Source organism: Tiliqua scincoides, chromosome 8 (genome assembly GCF_035046505.1).
Source record: "Tiliqua scincoides isolate rTilSci1 chromosome 8, rTilSci1.hap2, whole genome shotgun sequence".
NCBI lineage: Eukaryota > Metazoa > Chordata > Lepidosauria > Squamata > Scincidae > Tiliqua > Tiliqua scincoides.
In genome coordinates, this window is record NC_089828.1 from 19,602,861 (window position 1) to 19,620,392 (window position 17,532).

The window sequence follows — 17,532 nt, forward strand, 5'->3', positions numbered from 1 at the left end:
TAATAATAATAATAATAATAATACAGGTATTTATATACCGCCTTTCTAGGTCCTCAGATTTCTCCTCAGACTTTATTCAAGGCGGTTTACATAGGCAGGCTAATTTAAATCCCCGTAGGGATTTTTACAATTGAAAGAAGGCTCTATCTTTCAAGAGCCACAACAATTCAGATGTTTCCTTCTGATATGGCCTCCATCCTGGCCTCCATCCTCCCAGGCTCAGAGCAGATGGAATAACTCGGCTCACGGTGCCGGTGGCCTCGAACTGGCAACCTGCAGATGTTATCTTCAGGCAAATGGAGGCTCTACCCTCTAGACCAGACCTCCTGCCCAGGGGGGGAACTGTAGTTCTGTTCCCAGGGGAGGAACTGTTGTTCCCCTGGGAGACAGGATAGGACGGTCATTATGCCACAGTGACGCAAAGAAATAATGATTGGCAAAACATGTTGATCATAAATATTCCCAAAGGGAGCTAACCAGAATTTTGCATAACTAAAGTAAACATAGGTCTAAATAATGTGATGAAGTTTCCTGAACTTGTTATGTTTGGGGTAGAGTATAAATTGAATGGCTACTGGGTGTGGCTTGGAGATATATGAGACTGGGGTGAACATTTGTATCCAAACTGGATTAATTGGCTTGTGTAATTCACTTACTGATGTAGAAATAAAACTTCCTAACCCTTTGAAAGGTCTGTGACTGTTTAGCATTGCGTTAGTAAAAAGAATCTGAAAATCTTTCCAACAAGAATATTGTTTGGTTATTTCACCTTAACTTTTATTTTTAAGTTACAATGCATGCATATGGACACATGTGCACTATGCAATGGAAAAATAAAACTACTGAATAGCCATGACCTGATGACAATGTTGCATAGATCCTCTCCAAAAAAAAAAAAAAAAAGTGAGTAAATGGATTGTGGCAATCTCAGAGAAAAGGATGAGCATGAAAACAACCCTACAGGCCTGTTCTACACTTAACTTCCCCAAATGCTTTCCCACATGTACGTATGCAACTTCACCCACCAAGATTTTTCACACAAGTTTGAGAATGCCCCTCAATTTTTTAAAGCTGAAGACAGGATTGGCTAAAGTTTGTTCAGACACAGAGTTCTTGTGCCACAACAACGGGCCACGATATGTTTTTGCTTCGGAAGGACAGAGCTCCCAAAATGTGAAAAGCCGTATCAATTAAGGAAAGGTGGCTACAGCTCTGGGCAGGGCTAGATAGAGAGGCTACCACATTTCTAGGTGAGGTTTTGAAGAAATGAGAGACAGCCCAATCCTATGCATGTCTACTCAGCTCCATTGTCTCCAGTGGGGCTACTCCCAGGAAAGTGTGCATAGGATTGCAGCTAGAATCAACAATCTCCCAGTCACCAAGACAAACTCCTAGACCTCCTGTGATTATGAATTATCAGGTTCAGAATGTAAAACATTTTGCTGAATGTGATCAGGTCTTTTTTAAGTTCAAAAGTGTTTACCTCTTCTTTACAGTAGCAGAGGGCACAGTGCAAAGCGCCCACTTACAAGGGGTTTTGAGGTGCCCCCCCCATGCTACTGCTTCTTTTAACAAACAAGTCCATTAAAGAGATAAGAACATAGTGAAGATACCCCTTTAAGCAGCCTGCCATGCTCACACTCATAAAGGGGTATTTCTTTACAGGTACAAGGACACCAGTTGACCACTGCTGTTGTTTTGCTTAACAAGATCTTTTTCCAGTGCCTGAAGAAACCTTTTATTCATTAAATGGAAACATCATAAAGTTAAAAGGCTACTCAAGCCATTTCTGTCCAACGTTGCATATGCGCAACAGGGATTAAATGTGTACACCTGTGGGCTGAACAGAAATGGGTTAAACACACACACACACACACAAAAAAAAAAAAATCACAGATGGGGTGAATTAGTGCTTCAGGTGGGAGAAGACCCCCTCCAGCCACACCCTGGCTACAGCCCCAACCCTTCAGCAACCCACTTAAAAGACTGCTTCAAGCTCTGATTGCTTTTCACTTCCATTCATCTCTGTCTGCTTCTCTCTTTCCCCTTCCTTTCCAGGTCAGTCCCCTTCTCACTCTTTGATCTCCTCCCCCCCCCCCATCACTTGCATTGGGTGAAGGTTGTCTATGGTGCAGTGGCAAAGGAAGTCAGGAAATTGCTTTCTAAGAAACTCTCACCTGTCTGGGCTCCTGACTGCTTCTCTCTGAAGAGTTGGTTCACTGAAACCCGGCTGAGATCCCCCACTTCAGGTGTACCTGCTTCTCTGACGGTGGATCTGCTTCTCTGACTGCTTGGATCTGCGATGTCTCAATTCTTCCTCCACCCTCCAGCCTGTCCTAGCACGCTCTGAATTTTTCCGTTTCGATTTCTGTGAAATGAAAGCCTAATCCCTTGCTGAATCTGTGTTTCCTCCTCTCCTCTCAGGGGAGACCTCCCCTGTCATTAGGCTGGGTAAGATGGCTTGCATAAGGAAGCTGATTTTTGACAGCATCAGGCTATCTAACGTTTAAATTGTATTTTTGCCACCATGGTAGGGGTATAGCATTTGGATTTTCTATCCTAGGCACCAAAATGTCTTGGTAGAGGGTCTGTGATCAGCAGCATGCTGCAGAACAGACAGATGGAGATGACATCTAAGATGCATTAGCATTAGAAATTAATTGCAAAAATCCCAACAGTTCTCCTCTGCCCCTACTGCATAGCCTAAAGCTATTCACAAGAACACTTTTAATTTTAATTTTGTGTGTTTTGTTTTGTTGTTTGTGATTAGCTGGTCTGATGATCATAAATAAAGTATCTATCTATCTATCACAAGAACACAAAAGATAACAGTTACGAACTATGATGCACCAGCACATGAGTTGCTTCATACAGAGTCAGACCACTGATCCACCTAACTCAGTATCGAATCATAGATTTGGAAGGGACCCAACAAGGCCATCTAGATCAGACCCCTGCCTGTAGTAGGAAATCCACCTAGAGCAGTGGTTCTTACACATTTAGCACCAGGACCCACTTTTAGAATGAGAATCCATCGGGACCCACTTTTAGAATGAGAATCCATCGGGACCCACCAAAATGATGTCATGATCAGAAGTGACATCATCAAGCAGGAAAATTTTTAACCATTCTAGGCTGCAATCCTACCTACAGTTACGCAGGAGTAAGTGCCATTTACTTTCATTGTTAAAAGAATATACATAGTAGCTTCTTATAAGTACAGAGCTGTAACATTTCCCCAAATGCAGTCACATACCATGGTAGCATCAAGTCTAATATATTAAAGTCTATATATATTAAATATATATCCAGGAGGAGGGCCCCCCGCCCGCGCCTACCCCGTCCCAGCCACCGGCTCGTCCATCTGGACGTCCCCAGCTTTGTCTGGCTGGACCCCCCCTCCCTTTGCCCCTCCAGCAAATCTGGGCCACTGACCCCTGATCTCCTCCACAGCCCTTTAGTCAAAGCCTCTGCACCCCTTCATCATCATCATCATATTATTATTATTGCATCAGCACCGCCCAACTCCCTGCGTGGTTCCTGTGCCCTGCCCCACCTCCATCCCTCCAGCTCTGCGTAATTCCTCAGCCCCCCTCATTCTGAACCCCCCCCAGTCTCTCCAGACCCCCCTCATTCCTAAGCCCCCCTCCCCACCATGTGCTGCTTGCACACTGATCGGGCCCTGTAGATCAGCTGGGGCGCAGAGGGGATGCCCAGCACACTGTCCAAAGGGCCACTGTCATCACTTGCCCCCCAATGGGTGGATGTAGCACCCACTTCTGTGAGCGATGCACTCCCTCCCCCCCCCCACACACACATTGCAACTCCAGTGTATGGCTTCCCTGCATGGTGCACAGTTCACCCAAAGAAACAGCAACTTCTAACCCTAACCCCCCCCAAGGCACCCTACAAGACAGCCCAAGTAGCAAGACCAGACCCTCTGCCCCCAAACCTGGCACCTGCGCTCCTCGTGCCCCTCTCCAGCCCTCTAAATACCTTGCTATTTAGGGTCCTCTCTCTTGTATGCTCTCTCCACAAACGCAACTCCTTGAAACCCCAACGCAGCAGGACTTGCCCCTTCCTCCCCAGGTGCCCAGCAGGCAACACCCACAGTTCCCCACCTCCTGACAGCTTCAGTCGTTCCCCCAACACAGTCTCCTCGACACCCCAATAGAACAGAACTTGTCCCCTTCCCTGTCTAGCTTGTGGTTATTTCTCCCACCCAGGCACCTCAGATGTCCTTTCCCATCCCTGCAGAGTTTTAACATCAGCCCCCCCCCCCCAGCAGTGCAACTTCCCTAGCAAAGGACCCTGGCCCCTAGACTCTTAGAAACTCCCATGCTGTCACTCTGTTCTGAAGTGCCCCCCCCCCAAGAGACAGTTTTGGTCCCCTTTTCCAGTCTGATTCCACAAGTCCTCTCTCCCTGCCCTGCCCCACATGCACACTTTCCAAAACCACAGTGTCTCAGGCACCTTCTCAGTGCACCCTCTGCTCCCTCCCCCCCCCCACCAAATGGAGCCTGCAAGAGAAGGGACACTCCCCCTTTCAGCACAGCATCCCTTCCCAGCACTTGCTTGGCCAAAAGAATGGCTGAACTTGTCCTGTCTGATGTGGAAACTTCGTTCCCTAATCCAAGAGAGATGCAAAATCAGCCAGAAAGAAAAGGCACTCTCTGCATGTGCTCAGGGGCACTCTTTCCCAGGCCCTCCCTGCTTTCCCAGGCCCCCCCCCCCCGCAGGCCCTGACACACACACTCATGCTCCTTGACCCCAGCCACCTGGATCCTTGCATTCCTTGATCTTCTGACTTCCAGGCCTCCTGCCAGACATGCCAAGGTACCATTTCAGAACCCTTTTTTCATGTTTAATGTTAGTGTCATTTCCTTTGCCAGATCACATTTCAGCATACAAACTGCTGGTCTGATGCCTTTTGTAGGCCAAACCTCTCCAGAAATTCTGCTTCTCTAAGATTCTTTTGGGTCTCTGGATTTGGCCCTCTGGTCTCAGACACACACTGCCCTTTCCCCAAGATGCTGCCTTCCCTCTCCCCGATATACCTGGCTCCATATAACTGCTTTTGACAAAACTGGCTTGACAAAACTGCTTTTGGGGTTTGGTACCCTCCAAATAATAGGTTGGCAACCTTCAGTCTCAAAAGACTATGGTATTGCGCTCTTAATGGTGGTTCTGGAACAGTGTCCTCTCCAGTATGCAAAGCCTGGGTAAAATAGATATGGAAGATAGACTGTTACCCATGCAGCAAATCCCCCCTCTCCACATCACTGAAATGGTCCAATGGAAAGGCAGAAGCCAATACGGTTGGTTCTAGCAGCGTCGCAGGAGTTGCCAGAACATGACTGTGTTCAGCCATGAACTGCCTCAGGGACTCTGGCTCCAGATTTTGCCTTGAGGTTGACTCCTAAAGCCTTTTCCATAACTGGATGTAGCCACAAGGCAGTGGAGGTTTGGGATCAGAGTTTTCCTTCTCTCAGATGAGCTGCCTTCCCAGGCTAACAAGTCCCATCTACCAGGTGGCTGTTTAGTCCACAAGTACAGCTAAACTGAGGGCCTATTCTTATCCTCCAGCCCCCAGGGGTTTCATCAGTAATAAAGGCAGTCAAAGTAATCAGGTGAATTAGTAAGCCTACTTTTTCATCAATTAACATTACAGAGCTGTTTTAAATTGTAATTTGGCTCATCAAGAAAGAAATCAAAGTGACCTTTGTTTGGTCTAATTAGCATTTCAAACACCAGATACCAGTTTTGAGTGGCAGGCCTTGTTGAGAAAGATTAGATCTTCAGAGCAAAAGAAGAATCAACAATGGTTGTTTTGCTGGCACTGATGTCTGCAATCCTCCCTGTCTTCCAGGGAGCTGTAGGTCCAAATACCCTCCAAATACCACCCCCATTAATCTAGCTAGGGGAAAAAACTGTCTCATTGCTTGAATTGATCTGCAGAACAATGTAGAATCTCCTACTCCAAATTATTTGTATAACATACTCAGTGGTAGATACTATTGTACCAGGAGGGGGGAGGGGTTAGATGTATAGAGCATCACATTGTCACATTGTTTCCCCTGCAGCGTAAACATTTTGCACCAGAACTTTCCAAATGTGGCTGACTTTTGCAGGAAATTGTTTTTATTTCTCATATCAAACTTCCTACCGTATCCTACCTTCTGGGCAGGGCTGGCCCAAGATCTCCTGTCACCTGATGCTGCCCCCCCTCACTTGGTGATGTGCCAGCCTCTGCTTCTTTCACTAACCCCCCCCCCCCCACTGCTTGGAAAAGGAAGAAGGGGACAGAGTGGAAGAGGAAGTGTGGAGAAGAAGAGAAAGGTGAGCTAGAACATCCTCCCCTCCATAAGAACACAAGAACAGCCCCACTGGATCAGGCCATAGCCCTGGGATCAGCAACCTGTGTTTTTAGAGCAGCATGCGGCTCTTTCAGCCATCTGTTTTGGCTCCTGCAGGCTGGGATTTAAAGGGGCAGGATGGGCCGCTGCTGCTTTCCCCTTGGGCATATGGGGAGATTGTTTGGTGCAGGACAGGCTGCTGCTGCTTTCTCCTTGGGGGGAGCAGGAGATTGTTTTGTGCTGCAGGGGAGGGAAAGGGGGCTTGGCCGCTCCTGCCTGGGAAGATGGTGTGCTGGGGCTTCGCCTGCTCCCTTAATGCGCTGTGCGCCCTTTACATCGTATAACCCCTTGTTCATAAAAGCTTCTTCATAACAGAGATATGCCACTAAAAAACAAAACCCTCCCAAAACAGGGCAGTCTACCTTGCAGTGGAAGAGGCAGGTTTATGACCTCGTGTCACATTTGAGCAAGTTGCTTCACCAGGCTCACAGCCCCTGTGAAGAAGCCAAAGTGGCTGCTTACCAAGCTGTGACAATCTTACCAAAGCCTCCTTATATGGTTCTAGTTTCTGTGTCTGAAAAATCTGACACTTCCATGAATGAGCTTGACTTCCCTCCATCATACCCGTAGGGCCCATTTATGTTACTCTCCTGCATCAAGCAAGCAGGCAGTCAGTCTACAAGTCTCCACCCAACTCTTCACTTCTACTTTCTGCAACATGACTCAATGCCCAAGGATACAACTTACCTTACATAACATTAACTGTAACTCAGGTAGCAGTGAGTAGGTTATGTGTCAGGTATACCCAGTTCACTCTGCAGCAATTTAGACATATTTCAGTCTCTGACATGTCTGCAGATGGCTGATTCACAGACTCAGCTACAGCATGCTGAAAGACACCTACTGATACTCTAGCTTCATGACTCAATTCTCATCCCAGAAAAGAACCACAAAAGTAGGTACGTATGATCTCTGCATGTGATGTGAACATAACCCCACAGGATCAGGCCATAGGCCCATCTAGTCTAGCTTCCTGATGCTATTTTTTCCAAAAATGGAAAAAGTGTATGGAATGTTTTATTTTAACATGATGAATAAAATATTTTAAGACAAGCTGTTCAAATATTTTCCAAATCATTTCCAAAAAATATGTATGGTATTAGATTATTCTAATTTCTGTGCACTGAGGACAAGCAAATCCTAGGTTACAAACTGAACTCTCCAATGCAAGAACAAGATGCATTTCTTCCTTTAGGAAGTGCTGCTATTGTCACAAGGAAAGAAAAAGGTTTGTTTTTGCATGTGGGTGGGTATGTTTGGTTCTGTTCTGTCCTCTTCACAAGGCCTCAAAGCATTGGAAGAAAATACAGAGCAACAAAAAAAGTATATACTTAATTTTAAAAAGGTAAGAGTTTACATCTAATTCCAGAAAACAATTAGCTACATTAGTTTCTTTATAACCTTTGTGTAAATAATCAATTACTACTAATCTGGTTCTTTACTTCCCCCACCCACACCCATAGATTAGTGTCTTCTTGCAAACTAGCCATTAAATTGTTTTTCTTTCCTACTCCCCTCAGGAAAATGGTGAGACCAACATCTAGTATATGCAGGCATTTTCACACTATAAGTTCTTCGGAGAAGAAAAATGATTTGCAAATATTGTCAGATGAAACATGCATTGCCAAATGCTACCAGGATGACAAAACACATGTAACAAGTGTCCTGTAGATATTAAAATATCCTTCATGAATCTAAGTGAAGAGGACCACAATGTTGAAAATGCACATAGTTTTTTTCAACGTTCTCATTCAAGAAGTCCTCTTTCTACTCCATCTGTAACATCAGCAGCAACACAAAGTGTTGTCCCATCAGCATCATCATCAAGTAAACAGATACTGAAGACTGCTGCATCAAAAAATTATTCAATAACTTCATTTGTAGACAAGATGACACCTGAAGATCAGGAAAAAATTGATCAAGCTCTTACAAGAGCAATATATTCTTCTGGAACACCATTTTCAATAACTGAAAATACGTATTGGCAGGAAGCTTTGAAATTACTAAGACCATCGTACCATTTGCCCAGCAGACATTCTTTGAGCAAGCCTTGATCAGGATGTCTTCTGGGTTCAGCTGCAAAATTCCCTGAAGTTTCTAAAGCCAACTGCTGCAGCAATCACTGCATCTGAATCAGGTGTCAGAAATTCATTATTTAATGACCAAAATAAAAACATAACTGTTTTTGAAAATTACAGTTATCTCCACTTATAACTGCAGAAGAAAGATTTTATTTAAAAAAGGGAAGAATTTTGTTGCCAATTCATGCTCCTGCAAATCTGCTGGATCCAAGATTCAAAGGTAGAAATGTAAGTGAAGACAGCACTGTTACTGCATTTGACTGGATTACAAAACAAGCATCACATTTAGGACTTGAGGTTGGGAAGGTACTTTCAAATGTTGCAGAATTTAGAACATCTGGGATTCTGCCAAACATATTCCTCCTGAAACATGGTGGCAATACTTCTGGATTTTTAAAAATTGTTTTGTGGAGGTTTTCTTGCCTGTTCCACATAAACTAATAAACAGTTCAGGAGATTGTTGCTCCATTTGTTACAATTACAAATATTTAAAAAGTAAATTCTGTTTGTAATAATTGTTTGGATACACTATTTTTTTAATATGCTAGTTGTGATAATTTTATGCCGAGTCAAATTGTCCAAGTAACCGAATGACTTTCGGTCTGAAAAGAAAAAGAAGTAATGTATCACTTTTTGCAATTCCAAAAAAAACCGGGATTTTTCCGAGCTTCAAAATTTCCAGAAATTTTACATCTGATGTGCTGTGCTGTGATGTGGGTGTCCAACCATTAAAAGAATCAAGATAGAGTAAACAGTCAAGGATTTTATTTTTCATATGTCAACCGGATCAGACAGCAGAGCTGTTCCTTTTTCTACAGGCCAAAAGGTAACCCAGAATTACTGAAACAAGAGAAATGGCAGCAGCTGTTCCAGTCACCAGCAGCAGCACTTCCATATTGGTTTTTTTCATCACATCTGGAACACAGAAATTCAATCAGTTCCTTCTACCCATCGTCAATGCCTTAAAGACCAGTTGCTTCATAGATGATTGCATGGCCATATGGCAACTGTTAGGACTTCTTTTGGGATGTGTTCAAGATCACTTTCATATCAATTGTACCAAAAGAATGAACAGCCAAGTCAAAATTAAGTCATTTCCTTTACCCCAAATGGATGCCCAAATCACCTGCTTAGTTTTTCTACTAGTATTAAAGTTACTGATGGTAGCCATTCCGAGTTCATAGCAAGTTTTTCCTCAAGTCTGGAAGATTTACCCAGGTCTAGTTTATCTACCCCCCCCCCCATGTCAAGAGTCATGTCCTTACATGAAGTTCGGACCACCTGGGGCAATTCAAGCAAGGGCAGCCAGTTGCATGTATATATATTTTCATATCTGACCTTCAAGAGCACTCCTGGAAACCTTGCTGACATCAGGGATGAAGAGAGGTCCCATCACTACATCAGCCTCTGCTTCAACCTTTGAGTCAACTGCATTAGAAATGGCAAGAGTTAGTACATTGCTAGGAGCGACTGCTCACATTGCCAGAGATGTTTAAGAACTCTTCACAACTGTATACTATTTGATCTTTTAGAATCACACAAAGCTCACCATAGAAAGAGGGCACATCTCTCTGGAAGAGCCTGCCTGGTCTTCTCCATGAGGGGTTCACTCTTTGAGAATAGCTTCCTACAGACTCACAATTTCTAGTCTCACAACAGCTGCAGATGTCTCTAGTGCCTTCAACTGGAGACCATCTAAATAGAAAATGGAGAAGCAAGACCATTCATGAAAGGATGCAAGAACCTCTTTTTAGCAGAGTGCTGGAAGAAGAGTCACATGAAGTACTTACACATTTCTTGCTTTATTGAAGGAACAAGCTTTGTTCAAAGAATCTGGGGCTTGGTTGGCTGCTGTGACTCTAAGATGGCAGGTGATGTAGATCTGTAGGGCAACAAGGGTTGGGCTCAGTCAATAAAGTTTAGATGATTTCAGAAATCATGTTTATATTGTGCTGGGAGCCATTAAGGCACACCAATGTTTTGGTTATTAAAAGAGCAATTTCATATCTACAGATTAATCCAATAACATTGTCACCCCTCATTCTGTCATGGGAACATACTGCAGTTGCCCAAGACACAACTAGGGATTGTAAAATCACTGGATCAGAATGGAACTGCTGATGGAAGATGCATTTGTGGCCCACTTAAGGCTTCAATATCTTTCTCTTGGGCAATGGTCATACCAACATAAAATGTGATTGAGCTACAGTGCTATTTGTAGGCAAGTTCAAGTAGCATCTGGGTCCTGAAATAGTTAAGGCAACTGTAGACATTGTCTCACACAGAGAGACAAACTTTAGACAACTAATATCTCACCAAGTCTTGGGGATCTTCTGCAAACCTGAAGGCATCCACTGTGAACTGCAACATGTTCTGCTTGGGTCTTGGGGAGAGGAAGGCTGAGTTGGAGTTGTCCGATTGCCCATCAACTAGACAGCTAAATATAAAGAGCTTCAGTCGAGTACGATTCAAGTCAAAGTAATAAGGAACAGTCTCCTTGAGCGAGAAGGTGAAGGTAACCATCTCAAAAGCTGCATTTCCACCACTGTCAATTATAACCTCTTCCATGCTCTGCTCTTAAAGTGTCAGAGTAAGAAGTCAGTGAAGTTTGACATAACTTGCCATGCTATGGAGTCCCAAGGGTAGGACTTGCAGTGTGGCACTCCGATGCTTGCATAAATGGTGTACATTCAAAGCTATTGCATTTTTGTCCCAATTCTTATAGAATTGGGACAGACACCCATTTTAAAGCAAGAATCCCAGAAGGTCCTCCTGACCTTGGCAAAGAAAGCAGTGCATACCAGAGCACACTTTAGTCTCTGCCCAGAAAAAGTTATACAAGCCATGTGCTACATCATGAGTCTCCAAACCCCAGTACAAGGGCCACATCATATTTACACTTTTCATTGGTAAAAAATTTATATATGGTAGGAGTCACTACCACCATGAGAGAACTGTTGTACGGGGAGCACAGCTTCAGTGTCACTTCAGTCAATACCAATCACATTGAATTTCAAAGATCCCTACCCTTTGTGGTCAATGAGAGCATACTGAAGAGGTGAATCCCTGCCTAGACTTGGGGTAGCCACACAGTTGTCAATGAAGAGCCTCAGCGCTACATGGTTCTCTGTATTCACATCAGCCTGGATGTGCATCACATCCCCTAGACGGTACGTATTGGAAGACCTCTCCGCACTCCAGTCAGCTGGAAGGCAAGTGTTAAAGAGTCATTCCCCAATAGAATGTGGTAAAGTATATTCTGTCTAGTCTCACTGAGCAAGTGTAAAGGAAGCCAATTCTCTGCATTTAGTCTTTCTGATAAAAAGCAGACACTATCAGAAGGCTGGCTACAGTTGGAGATGCTCCCAATCTGTATCAGAACACTAGAGTGCAACTACTGAACCCAGCATAGCATCTTTCTCTAGTGGAAAAAATTCCTTAAAGATTTGAACTCTTGGGACAGAAAGCCCTTTTCCTCATTCCTCTTGCTACGCAAGCTGCTTTGTGAACTTCTTGAAAATTATAAAATACCCTTAATTATGTTACACAAGTCTAAATATAAACATTTATTCACCCTTTAAAACAAGAGTCTCCGGGATCCCCTGAGCACCAGCACATGTTCAGTGTGGCACAGTACCAAGCTGAAGTTAGCCACTTATGTGCTCATGGAAACCTTGATTGGGTCTCAGGGAGCCTCAGGGCTCATAGGAGCACACTAAAGTGCTGGTCTAGAGCAGGGGTGTCCAAAGTTTTTGGCAGGAGGGTCTCTCTGACACTGTCGGGGGCCAGGGGAAAAAAGAATTAGTTTACATCTAAAATTTGAATAAATTTACATAAGTTTACATAAATGAGTATATTAAAGATGAACTTATATGAATGAATGAAGGTCTTGCAATAGCTCAAGGCCTATAAAAGGCCTTGCACAAAGCAAGGCTGGCCTTTCCTTTGCTGCCGCTACTGCATCACAGACGTGAAACAGCAAGCAGTGGAGGGAGCCCTCATCCCACAGCTCACGTGAGAGATCAAAACAGTTGCCCTCATGCTGAGCGCAGTTGCGTTAAGCCAGTGCGGGCTCAAACAAATCTCTGGAGGGCCAGAGACTCACTGGAGACTGGGAGCGCCCTGCGGGCCGCATTGAGAGGCCTTGGGGGTCGCAAGTGGCCCCAGGGCCAGGGTTTGGGCACCCCTGGTCTAGAGTAAGGTATTCCAATTGCAAATACCTGTTGATCTGATTGGGAGTGGCTACTGGTTGACCAACTGGTTATTCAGAATCCCCTCCTAGAGTTCTCACCAGCTCGTAACACAGACCAATTAGTAGGTTTGAGGGGGGAAAAAATCTTATAATTGGTCACAGAGATGGACAAAATAGCCATTAAGGCACACCAGTGTCACAACTATTAAAAATGCAATCCCATATCTATAGATGGCAGTATAAAACAAAGACTACAGAGTACTGGGGCAGACGGTATTTGTTGCTGAGATCTGAGAGGTAGTATTGCTAGGAATCAGAGGAACTTGTCTCAATTTTGGTGTTTTATCACATCAAAAGAGAACCTTGGCAGAAGTCATTCATGACCAAAAAGCTGGGGACCAGTATTAGATTTTACAGTCCCTCCCACCCCTTACCAGAGGAAAGATTTAATCTATGGTTGGCAGGTGGCAATTAGTATAGGAGTCTACATTGGGAAGGTTTTTGTTATTACCATTAAGAGGCATTTCCTTGGTTGGCAACCTTCAGTCTCAAAAGACTATGGTATAAGCCTACAGCACCCAGTGTTCCCAGGCGGTCTCCCATCCAAGTACTAACCAGGCTTGACCCTGCTTAGCTTCCAAGATAAGACAAGATCAGGCATGTGCAGGGTAACAGTTATGGCATTTCCTTACATAGAATTAAAGCAAGTGGGATTTTTAAATCCCCTTATTTACTAAGGCTTTCCCAGCTAAAACCCATGATTTAAATAAGTCTTTTTTGAGGTGTGTTCAGATATGGCTCAGCAGAGTTACGGTGACTTCTGAAGAAGCCCACCACAGGCAGCAGGAACACACATCTTTTTAATTGACCATGCCTTTTAAACTCAGAACACATTTAAATCCCTTTGATGTTACAGAAAAATGATGGAGGGGTTGGCAGGAGATGGATTCTGACAACAACAGTATTTATATACCGCTTTTCAACAAAAAGTTCACAAAGCGGTTTACAGAGAATATCAAATATCTAATGACCAACCTGGTGGTTTACCTCACACACACCCCTACATATGCAGCAGGCTCATTTAGTTGAAGAATCATTAGGCTTGGCCAGACATCCAAAGACTACATCCAAAGTCCAATTCTGCATTTTACGTAGAAGTTGCAACATACTGTACAAAGAAAACAAATCATGTTCTCCTGCCAGCTCGCCTAAATCAGCCTATTTCATCACAAGATGACTCTGAAGTCTATGTTGCCCTCTTATGCTTGACGCAGACAGTTTCAGCAACATGCCACGGAGCCAATTGAGGGCAACTCATCACCAAGTCCTCACCTACCATTCATCAGATGCAGGGAGAAGGCCAATCTCTCCTCTGCAGAGATTGTAGAGCTGAAGGGAACCCATGTTGGCTTGATGGCCTTGCTGCTCACATTGTCTCTCCTGGAAGAAAGTAGTCTCAGTTATTATAGCCAAATCCCAAAGGCGCACTGCCAAATGAGACATGGTCAGAAAGTTTATCGATTTCTATCCTGCCTTTTCCTCTGAACAAACAGAGTGCTCAGGGCACTGTACAACAAAGAAAATGCAACCATAGGACCATTTAGAGCACAGCAATTGTAAGAGTCACAGCACATTCACACAATGCAGCTGCAAAACCCCCAACTAAGGGAAGGACAGGCAGAAAAGAAGAGCCTTCAGCCCTCACCAGAAGGCTAACAAGGAAGGGGCAATTCTTAACACTGTGAGGAGGCAGTCCAGGTACTGTCACAGAAAAGGCCAATATTCTAGCCTCTGCCAGAGGTGCCACACACAGCAGGGCCCCCTGCCAAATTTATGGGATAGGTCAATTCATAGGTCAGTTCATATGGAAGAAGACTGTTCTGGAAATAACTGGTCCTGAGGGGCATTGGGCTGTAGTTACCAAAGCGTGGGTCGGGACCCACTAGTGGGTCACAACCTGATTTTTTGTGGGTCCTGCAGCAGCTGAGAAGAGCCTCCAATGAAGAGATCAGATAAGTAATTGCCTCAAGCCCAGAGGCAATTCAAAACTTAGCTAGCAGCTAATTGCCATGCAAACAGCTGAGCACCTGGAGTTTGCAAGAACAGGCAAATGTAGGGGAGATAAATGTCTGAGCATCTTTTTCCTGGTTATTACTATAATTTATTTCTGCAGCAGATTTTTTAAGTCTCTTAGAGCTAGATGGGCCCCCATTTTAAAAAGTGGGTAGGTTCTAAAACATATGTAGTGCACAGTAGTAATCAAGTTTAGATGTCACCAAGGCATGGATCATTATAATTAGGTCTAAGCAGGTCAGATTGAGCTGCAGTAGGTGCATCAGCCTACACTAGGCAAAGGCCCTCCTGACCACTACTTGAACAACCAGGAACAGCAGAGTCCAGGATGATTCCCAAGCTGTAGACCTACTCCTGCAGAGAGGGCAACCCCATTCAAAAGCAGGTCATTATTTTTAATATCACTCACCTTGGATAATGACACTCAATAGGGACCTCAACTGGGCTGGTCCTAACAATAAGAGAATTGCTTCCAGGATTGGGTTTATAGTGGAGAGTTATGCTGTAGATCAAGGAATCTGGAGTCATCTGGAAAAGTCACAAGAACAAACAGCTACAGACATTACATACAAACAATGGTACAATGACTTATCAGGGCCAGGAAGAGCATTTGCATGTGTGAGTCTATGTTCCACCTCATCTGCTTCTTAGGCTTACCTGCAAAATACTACCACACTCATGGAGTCCAGCTTCAAAGAGGACAGTCTCCTTTGCATCATCAACAGAGGTGTACTGACAACCAGTAGAGCCCAGACTCAGGTCAGCAGCTTGGACCAGTCTCCCAGTCCCAAACAGGTCCCTGTTCACAGTCACTACTACCTGAGCCTCTCCACACTGCACAACAACAGGAGTCAAGTCAGACAATGCCCTTGGCTGGGAGACATCCACCTCAGCCCAGGGATTGGACCAAGTCAAGGAAGGGCCATAAGGCTGCCTCACAGGGGGGGCAGTCCTAGCAGAAGGCCTCCAAACATTTGGGTTTCTGACAGAGAAATCCCAGGGATCATAAGAAACCACCTCACTGACAAAGCACAGAAAAGCACACCCTAAACACACTGAAAACCCCATCCTGCTTAACTAAAGAGCCCTACCATAAAAGTTATTGGCCAAGTGAAGATCTTTATACTTTCTATACCACCAGCAAGACACACCTGTTTCAAGTAATGGGGGCTTTTTTGTCCTGATTCTATCAGCCTGGGTTTAATTAGGCTCAGGATTCTGGGGCAGCAATGTTCAAAAGAGGAAGAATCTGTCTCTGGTGGAGATTGTGAGTCCTCTCCTATTTCCTCTGTTATACTTTAAATCCTTTGCAAACATCTGATGTAGTAGCACATCTGTCGCATGCTGCAAGGACACAGACAGAGTGAAAGTAATGAGTGAAATCCCATGCACACTTTCCTGGGTGTAAGCCCCATTGAACACAATAGGACTTTCTTCTGAGTAGACATGCTTGTGCTAGTGGAGAGAGAAAGGTTAAAATCCTGTGCATGTTTACACAGGAGTTAGTTCCGTAGGCCCTAGAGGGGCTTACTTTTGAGTAGATGCACATAGGCTCTGGTCCTGTTGATAGGATTACGGTTTGTAGTTATTAATGTTGAAGGTTTTAGGCGCCTGATGTTTTAGGATTACTTTATAGGGCACAATCCTAACCAGGTCTCCTCAGAAGTAAGTTCTGTTGTGTTCAATGGAACTTACTCCCAGGAAAGCGAGGTTAGGATTGCAGCCTTCATCATTTTAGCCTGCATTTCTCCAGTATAGGCAGCAAGTGTTAGCACACAGCAATCCGTAAATGACAGGCTGCTGGGTGGAAGGTTCATGTTAGACTGCCAGTGAATGCTTCCTATAAATGCCTAGGCAGAGAGTGCAGCCCACCAGTCTCCTTTCCTGCATACTTCTTCAGTTTTATTCTCCTTCACCATATCAACTTCTGAGAGAGAGAGAGGTGGAAGAAGAGTAGTGAGAGTGAAGGAGAAGGCGATAGCAGGTGCATGGGGGCAAGTGCCCCCCATAAATCCCCTGCCTGAGTCAACTGTCCCAGGCAGTCTCATGGATGATCTCTTCCCTTCCAACACAAAATGAAAGCTTTTTGGATAAGGGTACCACCTTTTTCTTGACAGGGCTCCTATGCACAGAACAGCCAGAAATTCAACAGGGGAAATCTTTCCCAGGATGGAGCTGCAGTGATGAGAAAGCCTCACCTGATGAATATTTACCTGTGCAGTATAAGGGATCTTACGTCATGTCATAAGGGCTGAGGCTGTTGCTTAGTGGGAGAGCACATGCTATGCATGTAGCAGATCCCAGGTAAGGGAGGATAATCCCTGTCCCATAACCTGGGGAGCTGCTGCCAGCCAGTGTGAGTAATGCTGAGCTAGGCAGGCCAATTGTCAGACTCGGACTAAAGCAGTTTCCTATGTCATAAAAGTTCTCAGCCCCAAACAGCCCAAGCAGTGGTACCCGTAATGTGGGGAAGAAATGATCATCACTTTGCTAGGTCCTGAGGGGGACTTTCATTCTACTCACATAGCCTGATGCAGTGCCTTATGTCCCAATCCTAGCAGAGCCTTGAGCTGCCAGAACCAGCAGGGTGGAGACCAGGGTGGGGAAGGGGGTGGATTGAGGCAGGAAGGGGGTGGTATCAGTGACAGTGACACTGTCGGTATCCTGTCCCCCCTTCCCAAGTCCACTTTGGATTTGTGGCAGCAAAGCAGTTGGCTTAGATTCAAGTGGACCCATTTGGGCAGTGGAGGCTTACCCCCAGGCAAAGAGA

At 44.7% G+C, this 17,532-nt stretch overlaps 2 protein-coding genes across 3 annotated transcripts in view; both read right to left on the bottom strand.

Annotated features, from left to right (window-relative positions):
* Nucleotides 1-17,532, bottom strand: part of LOC136658385 (protein PML-like) — a 77,323-nt gene that overhangs the window by 13,297 nt on the left and 46,494 nt on the right. The gene's annotated exons all lie outside the window — the stretch shown is intronic.
* On the bottom strand, nt 9,958-15,830 carry LOC136658568 (zona pellucida sperm-binding protein 3-like). The gene is made up of 7 exons (XM_066635285.1): nt 15,420-15,830; nt 15,172-15,290; nt 14,026-14,129; nt 11,525-11,702; nt 10,814-10,934; nt 10,288-10,379; nt 9,958-10,192 (listed from the first exon to the last, which is right to left on the bottom strand). The coding sequence occupies exons 1-7, from the start codon at nt 15,828-15,830 to the stop codon at nt 9,958-9,960; spliced, it is 1,260 nt and encodes a 419-aa protein (XP_066491382.1).